At 43.8% G+C, this 23333-nt stretch overlaps 1 protein-coding gene across 1 annotated transcript in view; it reads left to right on the forward strand.

The window, feature by feature from the left end:
• Window positions 1–363: 363 nt before the first annotated feature.
• sulf1 (sulfatase 1) overlaps window positions 364–23333 on the forward strand; it is a 36212-nt gene continuing 13242 nt past the window's right edge. The window contains exons 1-9 of the mRNA XM_070927780.1: window positions 364–485; window positions 13606–13904; window positions 14406–14645; window positions 15336–15487; window positions 18242–18411; window positions 21565–21715; window positions 21820–21995; window positions 22150–22278; window positions 22871–22927. Of these exons, the coding sequence (XP_070783881.1) occupies window positions 13730–13904; window positions 14406–14645; window positions 15336–15487; window positions 18242–18411; window positions 21565–21715; window positions 21820–21995; window positions 22150–22278; window positions 22871–22927 (1250 nt within the window). The 5' untranslated portion in view covers window positions 364–485; window positions 13606–13729. The remainder of the gene's footprint in view (window positions 486–13605; window positions 13905–14405; window positions 14646–15335; window positions 15488–18241; window positions 18412–21564; window positions 21716–21819; window positions 21996–22149; window positions 22279–22870; window positions 22928–23333) is intronic.

Raw genomic sequence — 23333 nt, forward strand, 5'->3', positions numbered from 1 at the left:
TCCTCTCACTCTCCCTGTCCCTTCCTCCTACTCTGCCTCTCAGGTTACGATGACTGGGGGTTTTCTTGCTTCCATCTCGTAGAGTGTCTGTGTGTGTGTGTGTGTGAATGCATGTGTGTGTGTCTCCCTCAGCGCTGAGCTGTGTCCTTGTCCCTGCCTCCTGGCAGCAAGGAGCCACCCAGCAGCCGGTCTGTGATTGGGCAGGGGAGTGGGGTTCTTGACACAGCGCGGTGCTGACTGCTCCGGGACGTGTTTCAACAGATGGTCGAGGTTAGAGAGTGTCATCACATCGGAGAGAGGATTAGAGGAGAGAGGTTGTCTTCCAGGAGCTGTGTGGTCCCCCCTACTCTTCAACCCAAAATCCCAGCACCAACACACAAACCCCTCTATGAGCAGAGGGAGACCCGGTGAAGAAACGCGAGAAGAAAACACAGAGAGGAATCCTGCCTCTCACTCGGACAGCACTCTGCTCTCCTCCCTTTCAGGTACTTAACAACTTTCTCTCTGTCTTTTTTTTTTGGTCTATTTTCTACCATTTTCCACCATTTCTCCACTGCTTTTTGCAGTGTTTGTGCCTGTTAGTTTGTTTAGTTGGCACTACATTTCTGATGCAGCATATAGTCAGAAGTGGGAGTTTACTAGCGCAGTAGATCTGTGTTGCCTGTACAGCAGCTCTGTGTGTGCTGGACTTCATAGTTTCCCCCCTGAATGACAGGAATTCCCTCCGTCGCAAATTCCTCCGTCTCAAGGGATTAGAAGGCAGCACATTCCATTAATGTCATTTTTTCCCTCAATCCATAAGCACCCATCTGTTAATTTCTAGTTTTCTGAATGCAGGATATTTGTATTTCAGTGGGGGCATTCTATGAGTTATAATAGGGACAAGGGTTAAAAAATTCAGTTTGTATATCTTTTTTTAAAATCCTAAACACTTTAGTGAAGATGAACTGTCAGTTCTTGTAATAGGAAATGAAAGCAGAATTTTTCTACATTCCCAAAACTCAGTGTGGCATTTAACATTCCCTCGCTTCAGCCCAGATAAGTTTTTTCATAAATCTTATTCAGAGTGCACCTCTGGCAGATCGTGTCAGTATACGCTAAATGGATGAGCTGCTGAAGAGCGCTTTCCGGACAAACTGTCAGAGCAAAGCAGAAAGTCAGGGAATGTACACCTCACTTCAGCTATTTAACTCAAGTCAAGTGAGAAGGGAAACCTGCCAGTGGAGTGGGAATATGATGTATAGTATTTATACCTACCTCCAGGCACTCTGTGTGTGTGTGTGTGTGTGTGTGTATGAGGTGTATGCTAATGGAGATTGTGCAGCTGTGAAAGGAGAGCTGAGAGGAGAGGAGGTTGTATGGGTGAAAGCTGCTGTTGTGTGAATTTGTGTTTACCTTGGTAAACCAGCAGTAGCTACACTTCCTGCTTGTTACTTGAAGTATTTAACACAACCACCAATAGGTTGTGATGACTGCTGCTTTAAGGCCAGTGGAAACGTTCGTACAATTTTGCTGTATGAGCAGATCAATGAGGGGAACAGTTGAAAGATTTCTGAGAGAACTGGGAGCGAAAGTTGATTATATATAGTTAGATATTAACCAGAGACAGACATTACATGTACATATAACATTGCGTCTGAATGATATTAAAGTTCCTTTGTTTTCAGGACCAAGTGAGTGACTTGGGACACTGTATTTTATTATTTTATGTATTATTCTATATATAGCCCACAAAAAGTAGAGAATTGATCCTTCTGAACTAGTTTTCCTAAAGGGCAATATTATGCTGTGGTCCTCTTCAACGGCAATTGCTTACACCAGACACAATTAGCAGAGTGGCTTACATTTCAATACATCGGCAGAGCCAATTTGTGTTAGTGAATGAGAAGGCTGGAGAAATGTGGAGAAGCCTAAGATCAAACTTTCAGTATTGACGAGACTGTCCCATAAATCTTCCTTCACTTCAGTTTCACCCAGCAGTGTTTAGATTCAATTTCTGATTACCCTACCCGGAGCATAGCAAAGCAGCTTTGGGGCATTTTAAAGTGCAGCGCTGACTGCCAGCTCAGAAGAGAAGGGAGATCCTTTAAACTGTTTAGCTTCACTGTGCTACAAACAAGAGCGTGAGCAGCTGCTGCAAATAATTAGGTTCTGGGGGGTAGACGCTTGCCAAGACAAACGTTGTTCCAGTAGCAGCGCTGCCATCACTCGAATCTACTGTGGTGTGTGTGTGTGTGTGTGCGAGAAAGCAATAAGTGAAGTAATTCATTCTTCTGGTAAGCATGGTGAGTGATTGAGTAGAAGGGAAGAGGTAGTATCTGCGCTTTTCATTATTTGTACAAACAAGACCAAAAGTGTGTGTGTGCGTGTGTCCTTTAAATGCCAGCCACAGTGAATCAAAGACTTCCCAGACAGTGTGCGTGACTTCATACTCGCCTACTGATGAACAAGGTCAAAGGTATTCACGGCAGACTAATTATTGTAAGACATGAAAAGGACATTAAATATATGCATTTGTTCTAATATGTGCTGTACCTGTTGAAGGTACTGCATTTCATTAAGATTCTAGTATGTGTGAGCAGTGGAGTTTCAAGGCAACTGTCCTCCCTTCTTCACTCCAAATCAGTACCATAATTTTTTATCTCAGCCAAGTCAGACTGTTATCATGCTGCGTTTTACTTTCTCAACTTGATCCTACAATGACAGAAGTCACATTTATGAATTCTGTCATTATAGGGTTGGTTGCAGTGAAATTGAAAGCCTTGCAGATGACTTTCCATTGTCCTGTAAGAATAGGGAGATGCTCATGGCCAACAAAAAATGCTCCAAGTTCAGATGGTGTTGAAATGGAGAAGATCTGGAACTGGAGAATCTGGCATTATCCAAACTGCCGAGAAACGTTTTGATCAAATTGCACTTGATCAGTTAAACTGGCTGACGATTTAATGAATACTCTTACTGAATTATTCAACATCTTTGCTTTTGGGAGACTAGTGGTTCCTTGCATTTTTCATCTCTCTGGAAAATACAGAAAGAGATGCTTTATAACTATAGTGTGTGTGTGTTCTCTTGTGTGCGAGCATGTTAAGAAAAGATTTCCTAAACCACCCTCTCCTCCGGCACTTGTTTATCTCTTCAGCTTAATGATAGTGTTCCTCATACTAGCCTGATTGCATAGTAGCGCTGGAGTAGATTGCACAGTCCTATCACTGCAAATGACCAGTATTTGAACAGCGAGCATTTGGCATGCTTTTATTTATGTGGAATCAAGAAAGGCTATCTTTAGATGAGTCAGCCACTTTCTCAGTTCCTTTGTCGTCCTTACTGATCAAACATTTCCATGGAGTTTCAATGCACTTGCATGCAGCCCTTAAACGTGTCCTTGACTTTTGAGGATGTATCTCCAGGGAAATATACCATGCATATCTGGATGCACACAGACACACTGCATAGATCTATTTTTGGGGTGTTGGGTAGCTCACAATAGCACCCCCAAGTGTTTGTTCAGCCTTTCCTTTGAGCGGAAAAGGTCAGGGCATGCAAACATCACATTCTCTCATCATTGGTAGGAATGCCTGATCCTCCTTCCTGCGATCTAGTACTTGCACACGTTAAACAGAGCAGCAAACCAGACGTATATTTGATGCTTTTTTACTTTTTTGCGTCTGGCATTGTTCCCCTTGTCTTTGTCTTGAGCCTCAGCCCTGATGACTAGTTGGAAAGATAAGATATGTTTTGTGAAGAAAAGGTTTTGCAAAGTTCTCAGCTATGCAACCGCCAGGAATGACCCCTGACCAGGTCCGTGCAGTTTTGGCCCGAGAATGAATGGAGAGAGAGAGGGAAGATGCAGGATTTCTGTTAGGCTTTATTCATTAATGTGCACTTTTAGCCACTGAGTGAGAGAAAGAGAGGGTTTTAATGCTTTTTCTGTGATGTCTTGAGCGGCTTTTGTTCAAATGTCACTGCACATAGATGCAGCATGGGCTTAGGAGGGAGAAAGAGAAAGCTGGGTCAAGAGAGACACAGAGGGGGAAGTGGAAGAGGGATAAAGCAGAAGAGGCCAAGATAAGAGAGAGGGAGGTGTGAACATGTGATAAAGAGAGGAAGAAAGTAGTAGCTTGAAATGGACAGAAAGATCCAATGATCTTGTCGTGATCACAGGCTCGATCTTGCACACACGTTCTTGGTTGTCACCCACACGTGCGCGCATTTGAAACACATGGACACAAACATAATCTTCTTGTGACACAGGCATGTACAAAAGAGAAACATAGAAAAAACCGTGTACACACACACACACACACACACACACACACTACCCACAAGCTTACCCCCTCCGTCCTCCACCCCCCAGAGGGCTGCACTGTCCCTGCTTTGTCATCTCTCTTGTCCAATAATCCCCTCCCCAGGGAGAAGCAATCTGTTTTAGATTTGAAAGAGAAAGGGCCCTGCCTGTATCACGTACAATTAAGCAGCCGTCAGAATGCGTCGGCGTAAGTTTGGAGGGAGAAGTGCTGCCACTGGGGGGTTGTCCCTTTCATCCGCCGCCTTTCCAGAATGGAGATAATGGGGTAGGAGGGTAGGAGGGATGGGAATGGATGGGGGGGGCAGAGGGAATGAATACATTTCCTCACCCCTCCATCCCGCTCCACAGCTCAACTAATAGAAGCCAGCATGCGTTTGTTTCAGCTCTTCTGCTCCCTTTCTTCCCTTCTCCCCTGGAGCGGGCAAACACATTCAGCCTCTGCCAGCACTCCCCTCCTCTGCCCGTGTGTGTGTGTGTGTGCGCGCGCGTGCGCGTGCGCATGCACAAACACTTATATGTGTGGACTTGGCCATGTGCTACTGGTAGCCTCTGGTCCTGTTTGCCCTTACGTGAACAGCCCGACTTTGCCATGTGGATGCAGAGTGGCTGGATATTTGAACAGTTGTAGTATTAAAGGTTGAGTAACTTTGTTTATACTGACAAGGTCCAGCGTTGCATGACACACATTATCTTCGCTTCGCTTTTCTTGAATTGCCTGCGGCAGCTGAGTTTGGCTGGTGTCTCTTGAACATGTTGGGATGATGTGTTGACTGCATTCCTTCAGCTTTGGCTCAAATGTAAAGAAATGGAAGCATTTGGAGGGGTAAGCTTCCTGTTTCATGCTTTGTAAGCTAATTAGTCTAGATATCGTATTTTAGATATTTTACAATGCACTAAGATCTGGAATTTTTGCCAGACAGGATAAAGTTAATTAAATTACAAATGACGTTACTGCATGCTTTGGAAAGCCACACACTGAGCCAGAGGCAATGGAAGGGAGAGCTCCCCTGTGTACAAATTACAGGTTACGTGTCTGTCTGTCTGTGTTCACGTCTCACTGATTCTTACTCTGGCTGTTTCAGTGAATGACTAGTGCCTAGTGACTAACACACGCAGAGTATATGATATCCAAATACACAAAGGCATATCCGCCCACAGGCATAGACCGAGAGAGGGGTGTGCTGAACGGGCACAGGTGCAATCGGACGAATGTGTTTTTATGAGTGGTATCATGTTGGTGTGTCACAGCCATGGAGAAGTTTGTTTATGACGTCCAGGGTCACGCAGGCTGGTTCTCATGGTCTATGTTTGTCTACGGTTCCCAGAGAATATGCCTACACATGTTCCACATTTTAGGGGTGTTAAGTTTCATGCACCAGCAGCAGCGTTACACTTAACTGGGCTTTGCTGACTGAGCAGCTACCATCTCAACCTTTTTCTCCTTTTATTGATTGCCACTTGATTTGGTTTATATTCTCACAATTAGGGGAACTTTATATTAAATGTTAAATGCTCGTTCACATTTCATTCCTCTACATCAGCTGGCTCTACGGGGCAGTAGATAGCACTGTTTCTGTAATATTAAGCATATTTCAGGTCACTTTGCTTGTGACCAGTGACTAGAAATAGAAATCATTGGCTATTGGGTCTGTCTGGTCTTTGTAGCAAACATGTCGGCATTACTGAGAGGAGTATTATTATTAGTAGTAAATCTAAATCATCTGCTTAATCTATTTTTTAACTTGTAGCTAACTTGGCTTTATCAGCTCAAAATAAACAGTTATTGGTACAGTGAATTTATAATAGTGTATACTATGTTTATTGGTTGAGTTTGATACACGCTGATCATCTTCATAGACAAAACAGCTGCTAAACTTGTTTCTTTTCTCAAGTTTGCGTTTATTTCAGGTGCACGCAGTTGTCTGACTGTCTGTCTGTTAGGAATTATGTCATAGATGTGATGTTTCAAGGCTTATTTTCCCCAGAAGCACAGTGTTTGTTCAGTTTGAACCCAAACACATCTCTGTCTGTATTGACATTGACATAATTCTCTTTAGTCTGTATTATGAGTTATTTATATTCTAAACACAGACCCACACAAACACAGGGATGGGAAAAGTAAAGCTCATTTTGCTATATAAAACACGATTCTGCCGTATCCTACCTTTCCTACTTAAATCAAGTCAATGGGTTATCCAGGATGAACCACAGTCTTTTTTTTTGCCAATTAGTAATCCCACGTCTTCCTAATGATGTGTTACTAGTTCAGTTACTGAAACTCAACAACAGGTCTTTTTTTCCTAGTCAATTTCCATGATATACAAGACAGAGGATTCAAGTCACACTCCTCAAGTCAGCAATCAGTGAACATTACAGGGCTATTGAACTTGGTAAACTGCCGAGCAGCACAGAAAGAAATCCTTCAGACTTGGTGCATTTGCTCTCTCTCGCTCCCTCTTTCTCTCTGTCTCTCGTTCTTTCTCTGTGCCACCATGCTGCTGATTTCATGGAAAAGAAGTCAATCTCTTTAGTCTTGACAATTACCTCAGTGGAAACCCATTGAAGCAATTTGCCATAGCTCTCTTTTGTGGTAAAAGGAATAATTTATCTGGGGTATATTTGACGAGTCAAAGAGACAAGAAAGCCACCCGTGAGTGAGCAATACACTCTATTCCCTCTCGCTCTGACTTTCTCTGGAGCTCTCGCAGCCTGATAGAGTGTTTCTGATGGGAGTGCGGGTTTTGACAAGAAAGTGGCTGGGGGAATATAAATGCGCTGTATTTCATTCATCTGAGGTCGTCTATCGCTAATGGTTTCCATTCATGGCTTAGAATAGATTTAACGAGAAAGTGCTTGCTTTAGGCTCCTATCATATAACTGTGGCTGCTGATCCTCTGATTGTGATTCCATGTTTTCTTATCACACTATAAATCAAAGGAGTGGTCCCCCTTTTGCACCATTATATATATATATATATATATATATATATATATATATATATATATATATATATATATATATATATAAAGCAAATGTATGCAGTACTGTTTTCCCAGGGCACTGAACATAATGATAATGAGTGTACGTGAGTGGTACCAGTCGTGTTGACTGACTCCAAGCCCTAATTTGTCAGTGTTACCAGCATGAAGCTTTTGCTTAGATATACAGACCTCAACAAAGGGTGCCCATGGTTGAGGATATGAACACTTAAATATACACCACCTTCAGGACAGGAACACACATACATACACGCATACACAAATAAATACAGGCGGCTTTCCCCATTTCTGAAATGACCTTGTGTGTTTTTTAATCATTTCCCTCTTAGGGTTCTTAAAACCCCCTCATGATTTCCAACAGACCACCTGGTGGCCCGCAAGCCATTCCCACTTTGAAGTCTTTTGGACCAGGATTCATTTAATTATACATTAAGATGCATCCATAATATTGATGGGGTGGCCTGGCAGCCTTGGCACTACAAAGGGTCTCTTACCAAGTCCGAGAGAAACATGAGGGGTTTAACTAATGGCCGTGAATGCACTCGCTCCAGGTTCACATTTCACTGAATTGAGGCCATTCTTCTTCATTAAAGTGGCCTGCGTTGTACCCCAAACACGCCGCATACCAGTGGATGGGAATCATTTCTAGCTGTAACATCTGAAGTTTTATAGTTGTAGCATGGATGAAATGAAGATCCTGAATGCGCCTGTCAAGGTTAAGAGTTGTGTAGCCATAAACATGTTGGAACAAAGAGCCAGTGATCTCTTCTCACTGGAATTTTTTGTCATAGATCCTACACTAATTTGGGCATTCTGGTCAAACAAATCAGTGGAGTTAAGAGTCTGAAAACACCAAGGTCTGAGCATTTTCCGAGTGCATACCCACAGCCAAGTGAGTGGACTGGGACAGAGCTCTCCTTCAGTCAGCTCAGTGCGGCTGACGGGCGGGTCTTGGTGGGTACAATGTGCTGCCCTTGGCCTGCCGGGCACAGCGGGCCCTGACACAGGCCCTCCTCAGTGTAAAAGGCCCTCGTCAGTCCTCGTGGCAGCAGACCAGCCAAATTCCCTCGGATTACAGAAATATTTGGACAAACCTTAATCTAAGGCCTCGCAATAATCATTTTTTCCCCTGTGAAATGGAGAGGGTGCAATCTGAAAAATGTCACTGGTCTGAAGCAAAAATCAAGAGATCTAACATTGTTCTCTGTCTTTTATCTCTTCTGCTTTGTCTCTCGGATCAGTTTGTAACCAAACATGTACTATATTTCTACTCTCTGTGATTTTATTTTCTCTCATGGTAGACGTTGGAGTTCCTACACAAAGTTGTGACTGTATGCAGAAAGGCCATTACCGTTGTTGCTAGTCATGGAGCCTGTAGTCACAGAACAGCCTCCAGAATTCAAACTATGCCATCAGACTAATTCCCCCCTCTTTGCCATTGTTCCTCTGTGACCTGGCTGCTTTAGAGATGGACTGGGCAAATAAAGAGGGAGCGAGAGAGAGAACGGACAGGAATAAGAGGGATTGGAGGTGCTTTGAAATGGCCATTGTCCTTAATAGTAAGGCCGTTTATGAATGACTGATTTACTTTAGCGCGGCATGGCATCTGGTTTGGGTTTGACTTGCATCTTGTTTTGAGACGGTGAACCCCCTCACCTCCAAACTCTCCATGTTAAGTTGAACAAGATTCAAAATCTGTAGGCATTAGAGGACAGATACGCTGCTTTAAGGGATACATGGATTCATGGCTGTCAGTCAGTGTGGTTTTCACTTATGCGTCTTCTCAGTGCGTCTGCTGTTTTTCAATGACAGCTGATAAATGTTGACTGCCACTGCTGACTGAACAGAACCTAAGCCAGATGCAGCCTGTCTGCCATTTCTGAAATGAATATGCAGGCCAATCACAACCAGGCTTTTACAAGACTTTTGTTACCTTCATACCTCTGTACCGAGCCCCCTCCACTCAGTTTTTTTTCTTCCCTCAGAGTTTCCCCTCTTAACCCCTGTGTGTGGGTAGCCTCAGGTTGCTGAGGTTAGGTTAAACAAGCCACCATCAAAGCCATATTACCACTTGGGTCAGAGGAGGGTCAGGGTGCAGCAGGGTGTGTGGTTTGAGGCCCTAACTGGAGGGCACAACTGCCAACCAGCCAACGAGTACTGCCCTGGATGGTTACACAAGCAGCAACTCTATTATGTTCAGCTTTACTCAGCGCACAAAGCACAGCTGTCTGTACAGCCATACCAAATCACTGAGCAATGCTGCATGTGCCAAAGGAGAGTAAGTGAAAGAGCTGTTTTCTGCAAGTAAAGTAGGAAAAAAACTTTACAATCTTGAAAGTAAAGATTAGTATGGTGTTGAGGTGTGCTAAAAGTCCCTAGTGTTGATGGCCATTAATCTGAAAATTGCACATCTTTTATGTATCTGGCAGCTGTGTGTCTGAAAACCCCATAGTGGCCTTTTTGTTCCAGTCCTTTATACCCCTGGGCATTTTACGTTCCTCCCATCCCTCCCCAATATTCCTTCCCCAGCTTAACCATGATGAGTACAGTAAAGGCTCATTTAAAGGGTCATTAGTGCTAATCCTCCAAAACAATGAGGAAGGAGAAACAATGTGCTCCCTAGTCCTCTGACTCTGTCCAGGAATAAAGACCTCTTGTCTGTTCTACAGATGTATAGAAGAAGCCTGTTCTACTTATATCACGCTAGATGACACAAATAAATGAGTCATTCAAAATGAAGCGTTTATGAAAATGACATGAAACATTCTCATAGAGGGTTCTCAAGAGGTTCATGAAATTGGCAACATGCATTTTAACTCTGGAGGCAAGTAAGAAGCGGTGGCATAACAGAAGAGTGGTTCAGAAGCCAATTATATAATAACTTTCAGATTTTAGCATATTTGCTCATATTATTTCTTGTATTTACAGTGTATGAGCTGCCTCTTCAGTCTGAATATATTCAGCAATGTTTACAGCTGGATGTACTGGGTACCTTCCCTGCTGCGTGTGTGCAAGTGCGCCTGAGGGCAAGAACTCTTTTTTTAACTTTTTTAAAGCGTATGTACAGAACAAAACACTCGGAAGTGACTATTTGAACACACTGATCTAATTCAGTTAATCTTATGCGGTGAATCCTGATAACCAGTAGTGATTTAAAGCTGCATTTAAACTGTCCAATGTGGACAGTTTAAATGCACTCAAATGTTCAAATCTGGAGCGGATGTAGTTTTTAATATACATATTAATTGTAAGTATTTACCATTAATAGTGCTTTGTGCAGTTGATTTAAATCCCTTGACAAGAGGTTTTAGTAAAACTTGATGCATATTTAAACCATTTCATACCCTCATCGCCCTCTCTGTAGCCTCTGGACTTTGACTTTGTCCATTCTGATTGACATACACTCAGACTAAGGCTGTTTTTGGTTCTTAACTGTTTATTTTTTTAATCAAAAGTATGCAGGGAAGAAATGTCTGCTAAATATTGAAATATTTATAATGGAACACACTTGCACAAACACACACACACAAATAATCACATAATTTTGATTGTGCGTAAAGTCACTCTGCCATAGGTCTTATACACGTAGGTCAATACAGCCAGCCAACTGCCATCAATCTACACACTGCTCTTATCACTTAGCTGCTCATTTCCTTTTAGCAGCTTAAAGCTCCATATGTCACATTAACATGAAAATGTCTGGTTAATGAGGATGCTACATAAATAAATAATTGTGGTGTTTCCTTTGATGAGGGGTGACTTTGAGATGGGCAGCTGTCAGTTGATCCAGGGGTACGTTCGTCAGACCCGGAGCTGCTGGAAATCCTTTTGGTTCTAAGTGAACTTCAGATGACCTTGTGAGGAAAGTGGATCAGGTGAAATTGAGTTAGGATGAGAGGTGGCCCAAAGGACAAGGGGAGGTCTTCTCTAGTTCGTGGCAGCAGCTGTGTCGTTTTGCCTGCGTAACCTCGGCCCACATCCCATTGGTCGTTATGTGAGGCACTTTATTAGTCCTGCCATCTTGGCTGTTTCAGACAGTGTAGCTATTGATACCACTATAGCTAACCACATCAGCACCACAAGGTTTGTATCAGATTCCACAATGAACCTTCTTGTCTGTTTTCTCACTTCTCTAGGTCGCATGAAGAGGCTATTGCTGGGAACCATTGGCATGTAAAATTGAATTTGCGTTGGGTGCTAACATTACACTAGTTGGCTGACTGGCTTACAGTTGATTTCAAGTCGTCCACAGTTTGACAGAAATAGAGACTTGAGTTAGATTTGGGCTCCGTCTATTGTTTCTGGGAAGCCTTCCCGTTTATGTAGGAGGACTTGGACCCTCACAGCAGGAGAATTGGTTTTTGTGGCAGAGAGCCTTTTGTGTGTGAGTGTCTTATGAGTTTCCTGCGTGTCACCATATGTTTGTACAGTAGTTTGTGTTGTGTGTGTAATTCACTATGAGGTTCTGTGCACTCTGCCACCCTGCGCTGGAGGGGTGTTTGTCCTAACGGCGCCAATGTTTGCACAGGGCTGTCACGATGACTGGGTTGGCTGGCCCGGACACTGCTCATCTGAAATGCAGGACAGACCAAAGTGCTCTTAAAGCTCCGCCTGAAGCTCTGCTTATCACAGACAACATCTAACTAGAGGAAAAACAAATAAACAATGCAGTGCAAGGAAAAGAACATGACTCACCTATTCACCCATTTGATGTGTTGGTTGAAGAAGGTTATTTGTAGTGGTGTTATCTTATCAAGGGCCATCTGTTTAACACATCAGAGCAAGTGTTTGCAGATGTTTGCAGATTACTTTTTCTGGATGTTAGTTGGACAAATAAACATTATGATTATGATATAGTAAGGGCTGATACGTGGCAATGGAGTTAGTGTGTATTATGCTAGGCCTCGTCCATCTTATCATTCATGGCCCTTTGTGGAGGGTGAGGGCGGAGCCACCCAGTGGGGTTTGACCAGGCTCAGGTGTCATAGACCTGCCATTTGTTTCCAGGCCATTAACTCAGAATAGCGAGCAGTATGGTGCCACACGGCGGGATTGCTGTCCATAAGGCACTTTTTCGCAGGCAATGATGGAGTACTCATTGTTACAGCGTCATAGTTCATCTCACAGCCACAGGCCATTCTTCAGGTCACTGAAAGTTACCTGCTAATTTAAATCATTCCATTTTGTCCATATTACCTGTGCACTCTTTTAATCTTTTAATGTTACTGTGGATTTGCGGATCAGTGTTTTGAATTATGATGTGTTTAAAGTGTGATCTCTCTTTTGGTGATAGCATAATAATCGGCATAATATCTACCTTCTTGTGAAGTTGGTTAGACTCGTGCTTAGTACTACTGCTTGGTACTACTATACATTTTTCCCTGGTCCCTGGCATTTAGGCAAAGGACATGCAGACCATGACATTGTAAGTGAGCAAGAGGCTGCAAAGTGCTATGATGACTCAGTGGTAATCTGTGATTGGCGACAGTGGCACTGGGGTTAATGTAGCGGAACCCTCTCTCCGCCTCCCGTGCCCCCTAACCCCCTCCCCCCTAGTGTGGTCCCATCCTCCCCACTGGCCCTCTGTCACGCTTGACTCACCAGGGGGTGACTTTTGAGTGACAGGTGGAAGGTGGACTGCGATTGGCTGACACAGGAGATTGTATGTGGGTGTTTGAGTGCAGACAGCCAATAGCGCAGCCTCTGCACAGTTAGCTGAACAACAGCTCTCCAGCAGTGATAGAGAGTTTCCGTTTGTGAGTGTGTGTTATCTGCCACAGAAGGAGAGAGTGAAAAACACAAGAAAAAGTACTTGGATAATATGAGAAAAGATCAAACAAAATGAGACTTATGGGATTCTCTGAGGTGAGATCTGTGTTTCTAGTTCTTTGCTGTTCTTTTGTTGTTTAAAATGTTTCCATGGGTTGCCAGGATTTAGTTATTTTTTTCAGGAGAGTTGATGTCGAGGGATTTTGTTTTCAAGGTAGAGTATTGATGGGGTGGATGCAACATATGTTGGAACTGTTGGGTAAGTTTTCCTTGGTGGACCATCAAGGGCTAAAGCACGGAAGAATTTTTTGGCTTCTCTGTTTATGGATAAACTGTTTGAGAATGATCTGTGACCAGATGCACACAATTTCTCTAAAGTAAATATGCTTAAATCTTCCTAGAGGGAATCTTTGCTTTTCACTGACTGTCTCTCTGAGAATATAATGCAGTTCTCTCTTCTACTACTTTAAAATGTCCCTGTGTTCCTTGTTTTAATGTCTCCATGTGTTTTCTCCTTCTGTCTCTTCATAGTTGACCACAGCTGTGAGAGCTGCACGGGTGTGAGTGAGTGGCCTGGCTGGACCTCTTCTCCCTCCCTTCATCCCTCCATTAATCCTCCCATCTACCCATCCTGTCTCTAGCCGTCTCAGGCACCATGCTGATGCAGTGGCTGGCTTGGATGGCCCTGCTGTCTTTGGACTGGGCTCCAGGCAGCTGGGCCTTCATCACCACCAGGGCTCAGGGCCTGAGGGGTCGCATCCAGAGAGACCGCAGAAACATCCGGCCCAACATTATCCTCATCATGACTGACGACCAGGATGTTGAGTTGGGTAAGGTTGGCACACTTCCTGGTCTTCCTGGAATTCTACAGGCCCTCTTTACTTTTCATTTGGGTCCTATTACCTTACTTAAAAAAGAAAAACTTAATTTCTGTGATTTTTCTCTCTATGCTGTCTTAATCAATTTCTTTGTCTTTGTGGATATTTGCATCAGGATTTATGTGGTCTTTCTCCACACATGAAATATTAAATAGAGGCCATAAGCCAGAGCCGAATGGCCATCTGGCCTATTAACTGCTGAATTCTAATTGTTTGCCACTTAGAGAGTTCAGTGAGAAAAGGTCAAGTGATCTAAATAGACTGAACTGTGTTTATCCACATGAAAATGAAGTCATTTTCGTTATTGAAAAAAAGTGATAAGTCAACATAAAAACATTTGTCATGATGTGTATTGGCACAACCTATTTTTCACAGTATAAACAATGAACGTATTAAATGAAGATTTCAGTGACACATAGCACTCAGCACTGACGTCCATACCTTGTCCTCCAGGTTCTCTACAGGTAATGAATAAAACCCGTAAGATCATGGAAGACGGAGGCACAAGTTTCACCAACGCCTTTGTCACCACACCCATGTGCTGCCCGTCACGGTCCTCCATGTTGACGGGCAAGTATGTCCACAACCACAACACCTACACCAACAATGAGAACTGCTCCTCCCCTTCCTGGCAAGCTCAGCACGAGCCACGCTCATTCGCTGTGTACCTGAACAACACTGGCTACAGGACAGGTTGGTGAACAAAGACATGCACTCACGTATGTGACCACTTTCCTGTATACAATAATCAGCATTAAGGGTATTAGGCTGCTGTATGTCCATCAATGACCTTCTAAATGCAGTGCTGGTGATTTAATATGGAAAAGTTGCATTTTTCAGGTTATGATTGGGTACCATCCCACTTTTTGCCAAGATACTGTCAATCACCACCAGCTCAAATGTCCTCCTGGCCCCTCTGTATTCACTCAATGCAGATTTTTTACAGTAAGCTAGACTCTGCCGCCCTGCCTGGCTGTCTGCTGTGAGAAATGCAAACATGGTGAGCGTGCCAGGTCGCTGTCATGTCTCATCAGACGGTGTCTGTGTGAGTGATGGGCAGGCGTTGGACTGGGCAGCTCAGTGGGGTCCTGTGGGCTGCAGCACGGCCTGCGGTTTTCGAGCTGATGCGTTAGTCTGCAATTAGCCTTCTCTGGGACAGGCTGGCTCCCTGCCCAGCCTATCCGAGAATGCTGTGCAGTGGAGCAAGGGAAAAAGAGACGAGCAAAAAAGTTATGCGTCACATACTCTCACACACACACACAGATAAAGTCACACAGACGCCCAGAGTTGAGATTTTCACAGGTAAACAAGGAAAACATGCATTTATGGCATAAGACTGCAAATTAAAAGAAACCCTATTTTCTGTCTACTTCTCTCATGCAGGCTTCTTCGGCAAGTACCTCAATGAGTACAATGGCAGCTACATCCCACCTGGGTGGCGCGAATGGCTTGGATTGATAAAAAATTCCCGCTTCTATAATTACACTGTCTGTCGGAACGGTTACAAGGAGAAACATGGTGCCGATTATGCTAAGGTATGTGTTCCCATAATTTCTAAAAAAGGGACCATTAACTCAATCACTCATTTGTTTTCCCTTTATGACCTAATAGAAAGACTTCGCCTGACAAATTGCAGGTTCCACTCTACTTATAAATACAGACAGTGAAGCACTTCACTTATCACGGTGTTGTGATCCAGGCTGACAGGAATTTTCATTCGAGAATTAAAGGGAATGAGCTGACTCGAGGTGGCGTCTCCTCTTTCTGCGGCATCCTTTTATTATGACACTTACCTCAACATTTATGCCCTGTAAAATTGAAGCATATTTATGAGAAGCCAATGTTGCCTGTGATAAATACAACCCTGCACTTGTTTTTGTCTCTCTTTCTGTCTGTCTGCCTTTTTCCTCTTCTTTTTTTCTCACTGTGACGTTTTGCAGAATGATTTTGTGCAATAATACCACAATAAATAAAAAAAAAAGGAGGGGAAATTTCACTCTACTACTGTCAGACTCTGGGGATGAACACTGTGGTTACACTGTCTTTCTGTGGCTCCGGATGGCACCGGTCATCAATCTTCCCCAAATGTTTTTGTAAGAGCTGTCAGTTTGTTTTTGCAGCTCTATGCCAATATCTTCCCAGGTAGCGTAGTCCTGGGTACATGAGGAATCCTTGAGGAGGGTTTATAGTTTGGATACATGTCAAGTTTCAAGATGGCCTGCCCGAAAGATGGGCAAACAAATGTTTGGACTGCTATTACTCTGCCAACTTGGACTGAGGTGTAAAGTTACCCACAAGCTGAGGCTGAGGTGTTTACATGACATGGGCTTGGTCAGCAGATTGTGGTTTAAAACCAAATGGACACACTATTTGCTATTTACTGCCAAAACCATTAACCTGCGACCACTGGGACAAACACAGCTCCTCTTTTTAGATTCACACAGGGTGAGTAGGTCATGGTATTCCACACAGTGAATGCATCTGGCACACCTAGTCATTGTGATTAGATGAGGCACTTGCCCAGTGATTTCATTCAATTTGGTCCCATTTGATTTTCCATCCGTAGGAGGATGAGTTCATTGAGGTTAAGGCCTTTGTGAACGCCTTTTGTGTGAGATTTAGTTTGAGAATATGATTCATACCCTTTTTTCTTTCAATTCCATGTCAGAAGACAACTGTTATAAAGACACAAAGTAGCCAGATGTGGTATGTCGGTGTCATCAATGCTAACAGACATTTCATCAAACAGCTTGAAATTAATAGACAAATCCACATCTACAAATCTTGTAAATTCAAAGCCACAGCACCCCACAGCTTTGACAGTCAAACCACGTAAGTTATAAAACTTAAAATGTCAGAATCTCAATTTAAATAGATGAATGTCATTGGGAAATTAAACCATCTGTACATTAATTTGTATTACGTGACTGCTACTTAGCGCTCATCATCTCCAAAAGGTTCTGGGAAAAGTGATACTCTTCACCTCCCTGACAATTTTATAGCTGTTGGCCAGGCATTCCCCATGACACTGTCACTTCCTTTTGACCTGCCAGAGCCCTTAGCTGCAGTGGCTCAGATTTTGGAGAGCTGGTAACACAGAGAAAACAAGTATGGCAATGCTTTGCCATGTGCACGCAATCACCAGCCTCCACGGGCATGTGCAGCCGCCAGGCCATTAAAGCTGGCCTGGCTATAAAGCCTATTAATAGAGACAGGATGAATCAGCCAAACCCACTACTGACATTTCAGGGAAATCACCCTTTACCCTTTCATTCTGAACCTGGCACTCCCTTCCGCATGCTGTATGCCAGACAGTGGCATGCCAAAACTGCAGGTAGAATGGTTAATCTACTGTTGGAAACTTGGCAAATGCTTTTGTGATTTTAGTTCAGGGTGTGACCTACCGTACATTCACAAAAGAGACGCCACCTTGCCTGGAATAAAGGTTTTGATAAAATGTCACGCTTGTGGGTTGTTTGATGTGACAATTTCACATTTCCGAAGTCTAAGTTCTTTACAGTAAGTTATACTTACATTCATTCTGTTGTCCTCTCTTTGCCCTTGCCACTAAAATTTGAAAGAGCACTCTGGGAACTTGTGTCTTTCCCATCTCCTGTATACAAGTCATCACTCACCCTAGCACTTTTCCCCAGTAATGCCTGAGGCTTATATCTTTTGAGGTCATTGTGCCTGTTTTGTGTGTTCCATTATCTCCCAGAGTGAATCGGTGGGAATGAAAGAAAACACATGTTAAGAGAAAAGGGATATAATAAAATGAAGCTAAATAGGAAAACGAGAATGGATAGCCCGGAGAGGAGTAGAGGGTGGGAGCTGTCATAACAACATACCATTTGAGAGCGCCAGGCTCCTCTCACCATCAAGTGGTGTCACATTCAATAGTGCAGAGATTCACTGATGAGGCAACAGCCCATATTCTGTATACACATACACACACAGACTCAAGCGCACACTCACATTTAGACACACACACACACACACACACACAGGCAAGCTGCCAGCTGTTGACTCGACAGATTGGTAGTGTAGTGTACTCAATGGCCCCAGTTCATATCCCCACTGGCCCCTCTCCATTTATTTGAAAATGACTGGAAGAGGGAAAGCAACATGTCATGGTGATTGGACTGCGAACGAGTTTTATCAAAGCTTGTGTTGTTTTGCATTTTCCCCCAATTCCACCTCCTCTTTCAGCCTTCACTAGATGGGATTTTAGCCCCGCAGCACCTAATAATTCCAATGTATTCATGGTATAATCTCTCTCTCTTTTCCAGGACTATTTCACAGATCTAATCACCAACGACAGCATCAACTTTTTCCGTATGTCCAAGCGGATGTACCCTCACCGTCCTGTGATGATGGTCATCAGTCACGCTGCTCCTCATGGCCCAGAGGACTCTGCTCCACAGTACGCTGAGCACTTCCCAAATGCTTCGCAGCACATGTAAGTTTCACATTCAGACTCACATTATCACACACGCTCAAACACATTCAGGGTTCCTACATTTCACCCTGGAAAATAATGACAAATGAATGTTTAGGGCCCATATTTAGAGATTATATACACAGACACTCCGGCAGCTTTCATCTGCTGCTGTATGGAATTTTCCTTGTTAACATCCAATTAGAGTTTTTATGATTTGGTGTACCTAACATTATTACAGTGCACACGCCCCTCAATCCCCAGTGATGACAGGTTGCTCAGAAGCTGTGAGGGCCGACGACTCGGCAAGCGTGAAATCAAAATGATTTATAATCCAAGAATAGCTGGGGCACATACCATCAAGAAGATCAGGGATGGCTTGTTTTACGGAGCACTGCGCTCATGCCAAGCCCACATTGGCCTCCCACAACTCTCATCACCGAGTTGAGGCAGCGCTGCAATACTCTGGGTCGTTCCATGGCAACGTGCCCTGCCATCTCTTGGTGGGCCCTCCAACAGGCTCCCAGAATGCACTACTGGTGGGGGGAGGGATGGTGTTTTAGAAACATAGATGTCGTTTGCAAGGCTGCCATTTCTGCTCAATATTCCTCTTTCTTTCTGTTTCCCAGTGCTTTCAGTGTTTTTAACTTCCTTCTTCTCACTTTCTGTCCACTTAACATTCCCCTCAGTCTGTTTGCTCTACCGCTGTGTTGCTCTATCTGTATATCTCTGTTTGTGTCTGTCTCTCTGTTTATCTCTCCCTCTGTGTCTCCCAGTGTCTTGTCTCGTTTTCCTATCCCTGTGCCGCTCTCCCCACCCCTCCCTCTCCTCCTGTGAAATTCTGCAAAGGGCTTCCTGATCCTGTCCATATCAATCAGTAGCTTCTCCCCGCGGCTCTTGGGACGAGAGGAATGCATTGTGTTCTTCGGAACACCCTTTTGTGACATTATTAATTTATTTTTAGCTCGAGCCTCCGGGTGAAGGGGGTGGAGCTGGGGCCCGTGGGTGACTAAAGGGGTTGCCCCAGTGATTGTGTGTAGGTGCAGTGTGTGTGTGGAATATGTGGTGCGGTTGCTGTGGCAGCACAGGTGGTTGATGTGGGTGGGTGTTTTTGTTTTGGTGTTTGTTTAGTACACACTTCCATAACAGAAAAAGTTTTATTCACTGGCAGATGCTGTGGAGCAAATTTCCTTTTATAAATGTGATTTTGTTTTTGGCAATATTCCATTTTGAGTTGGTTCAGAGGGCTTTTGTAATTCTCTACAAAAGCCAGTAAATCTGTGGTAAGGTCATCCACTAATGGAAAGATATGACTGAAAATGTGTTTGGTCTGTCATTTTCTGTCTTTGCAGCAGATACAATATACCTCTAATTCGTAATATATTGAGTTGGGAAGAGGCTGCGTGGCAGTAAAGGAGGAGCCGCCTCATAAATTAAATGAGCGTCTGTACTTTTGACAGCAACAATAGCAGGGGAGGGTTTGATGTTAATGTCATTAACATTCCTCACTGAAGGTGTTTTTACCCGGTCTCTTAGCCAAGCTCCTGACTTATTTTAAGCACTATAGATGTGGTGCGGTTTCTCAATGGCATGTCTCTCTAAAGCAGGGAGTGAAGGGAAGTTATTCTGGTCGTAGCTCAACAAGTTGCTTTAGGGAATGTCACTAATCCTCATGCGGGATGTGTCTATGTTAAGTTTTGTAAGGTCAGGAGGCATTCTGGGGTGAACAGCGGGCCCTGGGCTGCTGTAATCCAGGGCTAATGCCACAAAACATCGACCTATATGTGACAGGTGGCAGGTGTGACCTCTCCTATGGACCGGCTTCATTCCACTGACCTCTGCATTCCTGGTTCCCTGGTGCCCAGGGCCCCATACTTTGGTGGCCCATTGCCCAGAGACAGGTCCCTTTGTGGGGCTTATTAGACCGCCTGGCTAGGTGGGTGAAGAGTTCACGCTTCTCACAAAGCAGACCTGAGGAGACGAGGGCAGAAGGCAGCTCACTCAGTCAGAGCAAAGCAGCTCCCATGGCAGGTCTTCATTAAGTATCTAAGGCCCTGTTTACACCTGGCATTAACATGCGTCTTGGGTGATCCAATCGCAATTGGACAGCTCTAAATACGTCAGTTCATACCTGGCATTAGAATGCGTCTCGAGTGACCACTTGTGATCGGATCTCACTTCCCCGCTCTATATGTAAATAAACAGGTACATCATTTCCGTTTGCAAAGACCAAATGCATTGTTTTTAATTGCTGGGAGGCAGCAATGCACTTCACGTGCCTAGTCTGTCGCAAATTAAAAGTACAAATACATTTAAAAAATGATTTTATTGTTGTTGTTGTTTCTTCTTCTTGTGTCACACTTTAATATGATGCTGTTGGTGCGCGACTGAGTACATACTTCAGCTTACACAGAGGACGTCAGTTGAATAGGCAGTCCTTCAATGTACACACTGCCAAAAGAATGTGGCCGTATGCGGTCTAGACCACCTCCGAATGTGGTCTGAAACTTTGCAGACGCAAAGTCAACTTCATACATTAGTCTACTGTTTATCTCCCTCCTTTACTTTACAGGTAATACCGCAGACGGGTGATAACCCCATATAACTCCACAAACAAGACCGCTTCTCTCTCCCTCTTGCTCTTTATCCACTCTTGTTATTCCCCCATTTCAAATGACCATGACTTATTGAGTTTTTGGTCCTGAAGTTGTTGCAAACTTGACTTTGGGGCCTATTATTTTCTTAAGCATGTGCCAACCCTCAAATGACTCGTCTGTGCCAAGAACACTGTGGAGCAAGGAGACTCTCGTCTCTGTGTGAGGGGAGAGATGGTCGGAGAGAGGTGTGGAAAAACAGCTAAGGTGCTGGCTGCTGAGCATTAAGACATTTCCTTCAACAAACAGAGCAGCTATTGATGCGTGTCAAACACAGCGGACAACTGTGGCACCTGTTACTGAGCAGTAGTTTGTGAAAAGTAGCAGACAGGTGTTTTTTGGCATCTTAAATCGAGTCTTCATAGCTGTTGCGTGCTCTGATAACTCACATCTAGACAAAAGTCCATAAAGATTTTCTTACTGACTTCATCAGGCACACAGAATATATGTATGTTCTATCAATGCTAAATAGAGTCAATTTTTTCACTGTCTCCTCTCTCCCTCCTTTGTTCCCTCCTAGCACCCCCAGCTACAACTATGCTCCAAATATGGACAAACACTGGATCATGCAGTACACAGGCCCAATGAAACCCATCCACATGGAGTTCACCAACTTCCTCCATCGGAAGAGGCTGCAGACTCTCATGTCTGTGGATGATTCAGTCCAGAAAGTAAGTGTAATTACTAATATCTGCTCCTTTCAGGCATGTAGTTACTGTAAATGTCTTGGTGGTCCACTGTTTATCTTCTCAACGTCACTCATTTTACTTCCCAGGTTTATGACATGCTGGAGGAAACTGGAGAGCTGGACAACACTTATGTCATCTATACAGCAGACCATGGCTACCACATTGGTCAGTTTGGATTGGTCAAGGGCAAGTCGATGCCTTATGACTTTGACATCCGTGTGCCGTTCTTCCTGAGAGGACCCAACGTAGAGCCAGGGGCAGTGTAAGTCTAAGCATCAACTACAATCATTATCAGAGTTTCTTTTCTTACAAATGACATTGTCTCCACATTGTATGAACTGCAGTGTGTGTGTATCTTGATATTCTTTCCCTCAGCATACAGATTAAATAAACTTCATGTGCATGTACTTCTTCAGAAACCCTCATCTGGTGCTGAACATTGACCTAGCTCCCACGATCCTGCACATTGCTGGGCTGGACACCCCTCCAGACATGGATGGAAAGTCCATCCTTAAGCTGCTGGAACAGGAAAGGACTGGCAATAGGTCTGTATGGATCCATCATGCCATGTTGTAATGGATATTATGTACAGTAATTGCACAGTGTGCATGATATGTGCAACAGTCATATTCATTTGCCATTATTGAGCAAATGCAAATTTCCATAGCCAAAATAATTGCTTTTACTCCAGCTGAGCACAAAGTGGGTTCAGGGCAATTTGGTGGATTTTCCTTGGCTGTGGGACTTTGGCTGGGGTTCACTGAGGTTCCTCTTATGAAGTTTCCTGTAGAATTTGTTTGCAAGTTGAATCATTTGTTTTCCCAGTATAACCCACTGTAAAACAAAACAGTGTCTAATATAAATACAAAAGCATTGTCCTTTACTAGGCATTTAAAATAGCACAAACAGCAACTGATAATATATTTGCACTATTAAAGAAGAAAATCAGTGAAAATGGAAATCATTTCCAGAGCAACAGAGAGAACTGGGATAATCTATTTAAAGCTCACCCACAAGGTCTTGAGCTTGCTGTGATCAACATAATGTTGGCTAGCTGCATGCCCGGCATGCTGTAGCTGATGGTGAGTGCATAGGCCATATGAATTGTATAAACTTTGTGCGTTTTTATTTTCCCAGATTTAAACCCAACCGGAAACCCAAAGTCTGGAGGGACACATTCCTGGTGGAGCGAGGGTAAACTGGGGCTCTTTATTCCCTTTCCACACCACAGGCACATCCATGTCATTGCACAGCATTGTGTGTCATACAAACCTGACAAAACATTTCAATGAACCCGAAATGTGTGAGGCTCAGTGCACGTTCCCTCTTCCAGCAACACAGTCGCTTTTCCCAGTTATTTGTTATCTGACAGACATTTCCTGACCACATTCGGCTTGGAAGGGTACAGCGGTGGACGAGGTTGAAATATTCAAAGTTGTTTGGTAAAGCTATAAGCGGCTGGCAAATTGTGACAGTTCACGCAAGAGGCGCTGACACATGGGTAACCAGGTCATTTGATCATTTACAAGAAAAACAAGCAGGGCCTTTGTCTTGTGAGGGGCCTAGCATATATTGAGCACATGATCGGGGTCCTAAACCT

Source organism: Enoplosus armatus, chromosome 21 (assembly GCF_043641665.1).
Source record: "Enoplosus armatus isolate fEnoArm2 chromosome 21, fEnoArm2.hap1, whole genome shotgun sequence".
NCBI classification, from domain to species: Eukaryota; Metazoa; Chordata; class Actinopteri; order Centrarchiformes; family Enoplosidae; genus Enoplosus; species Enoplosus armatus.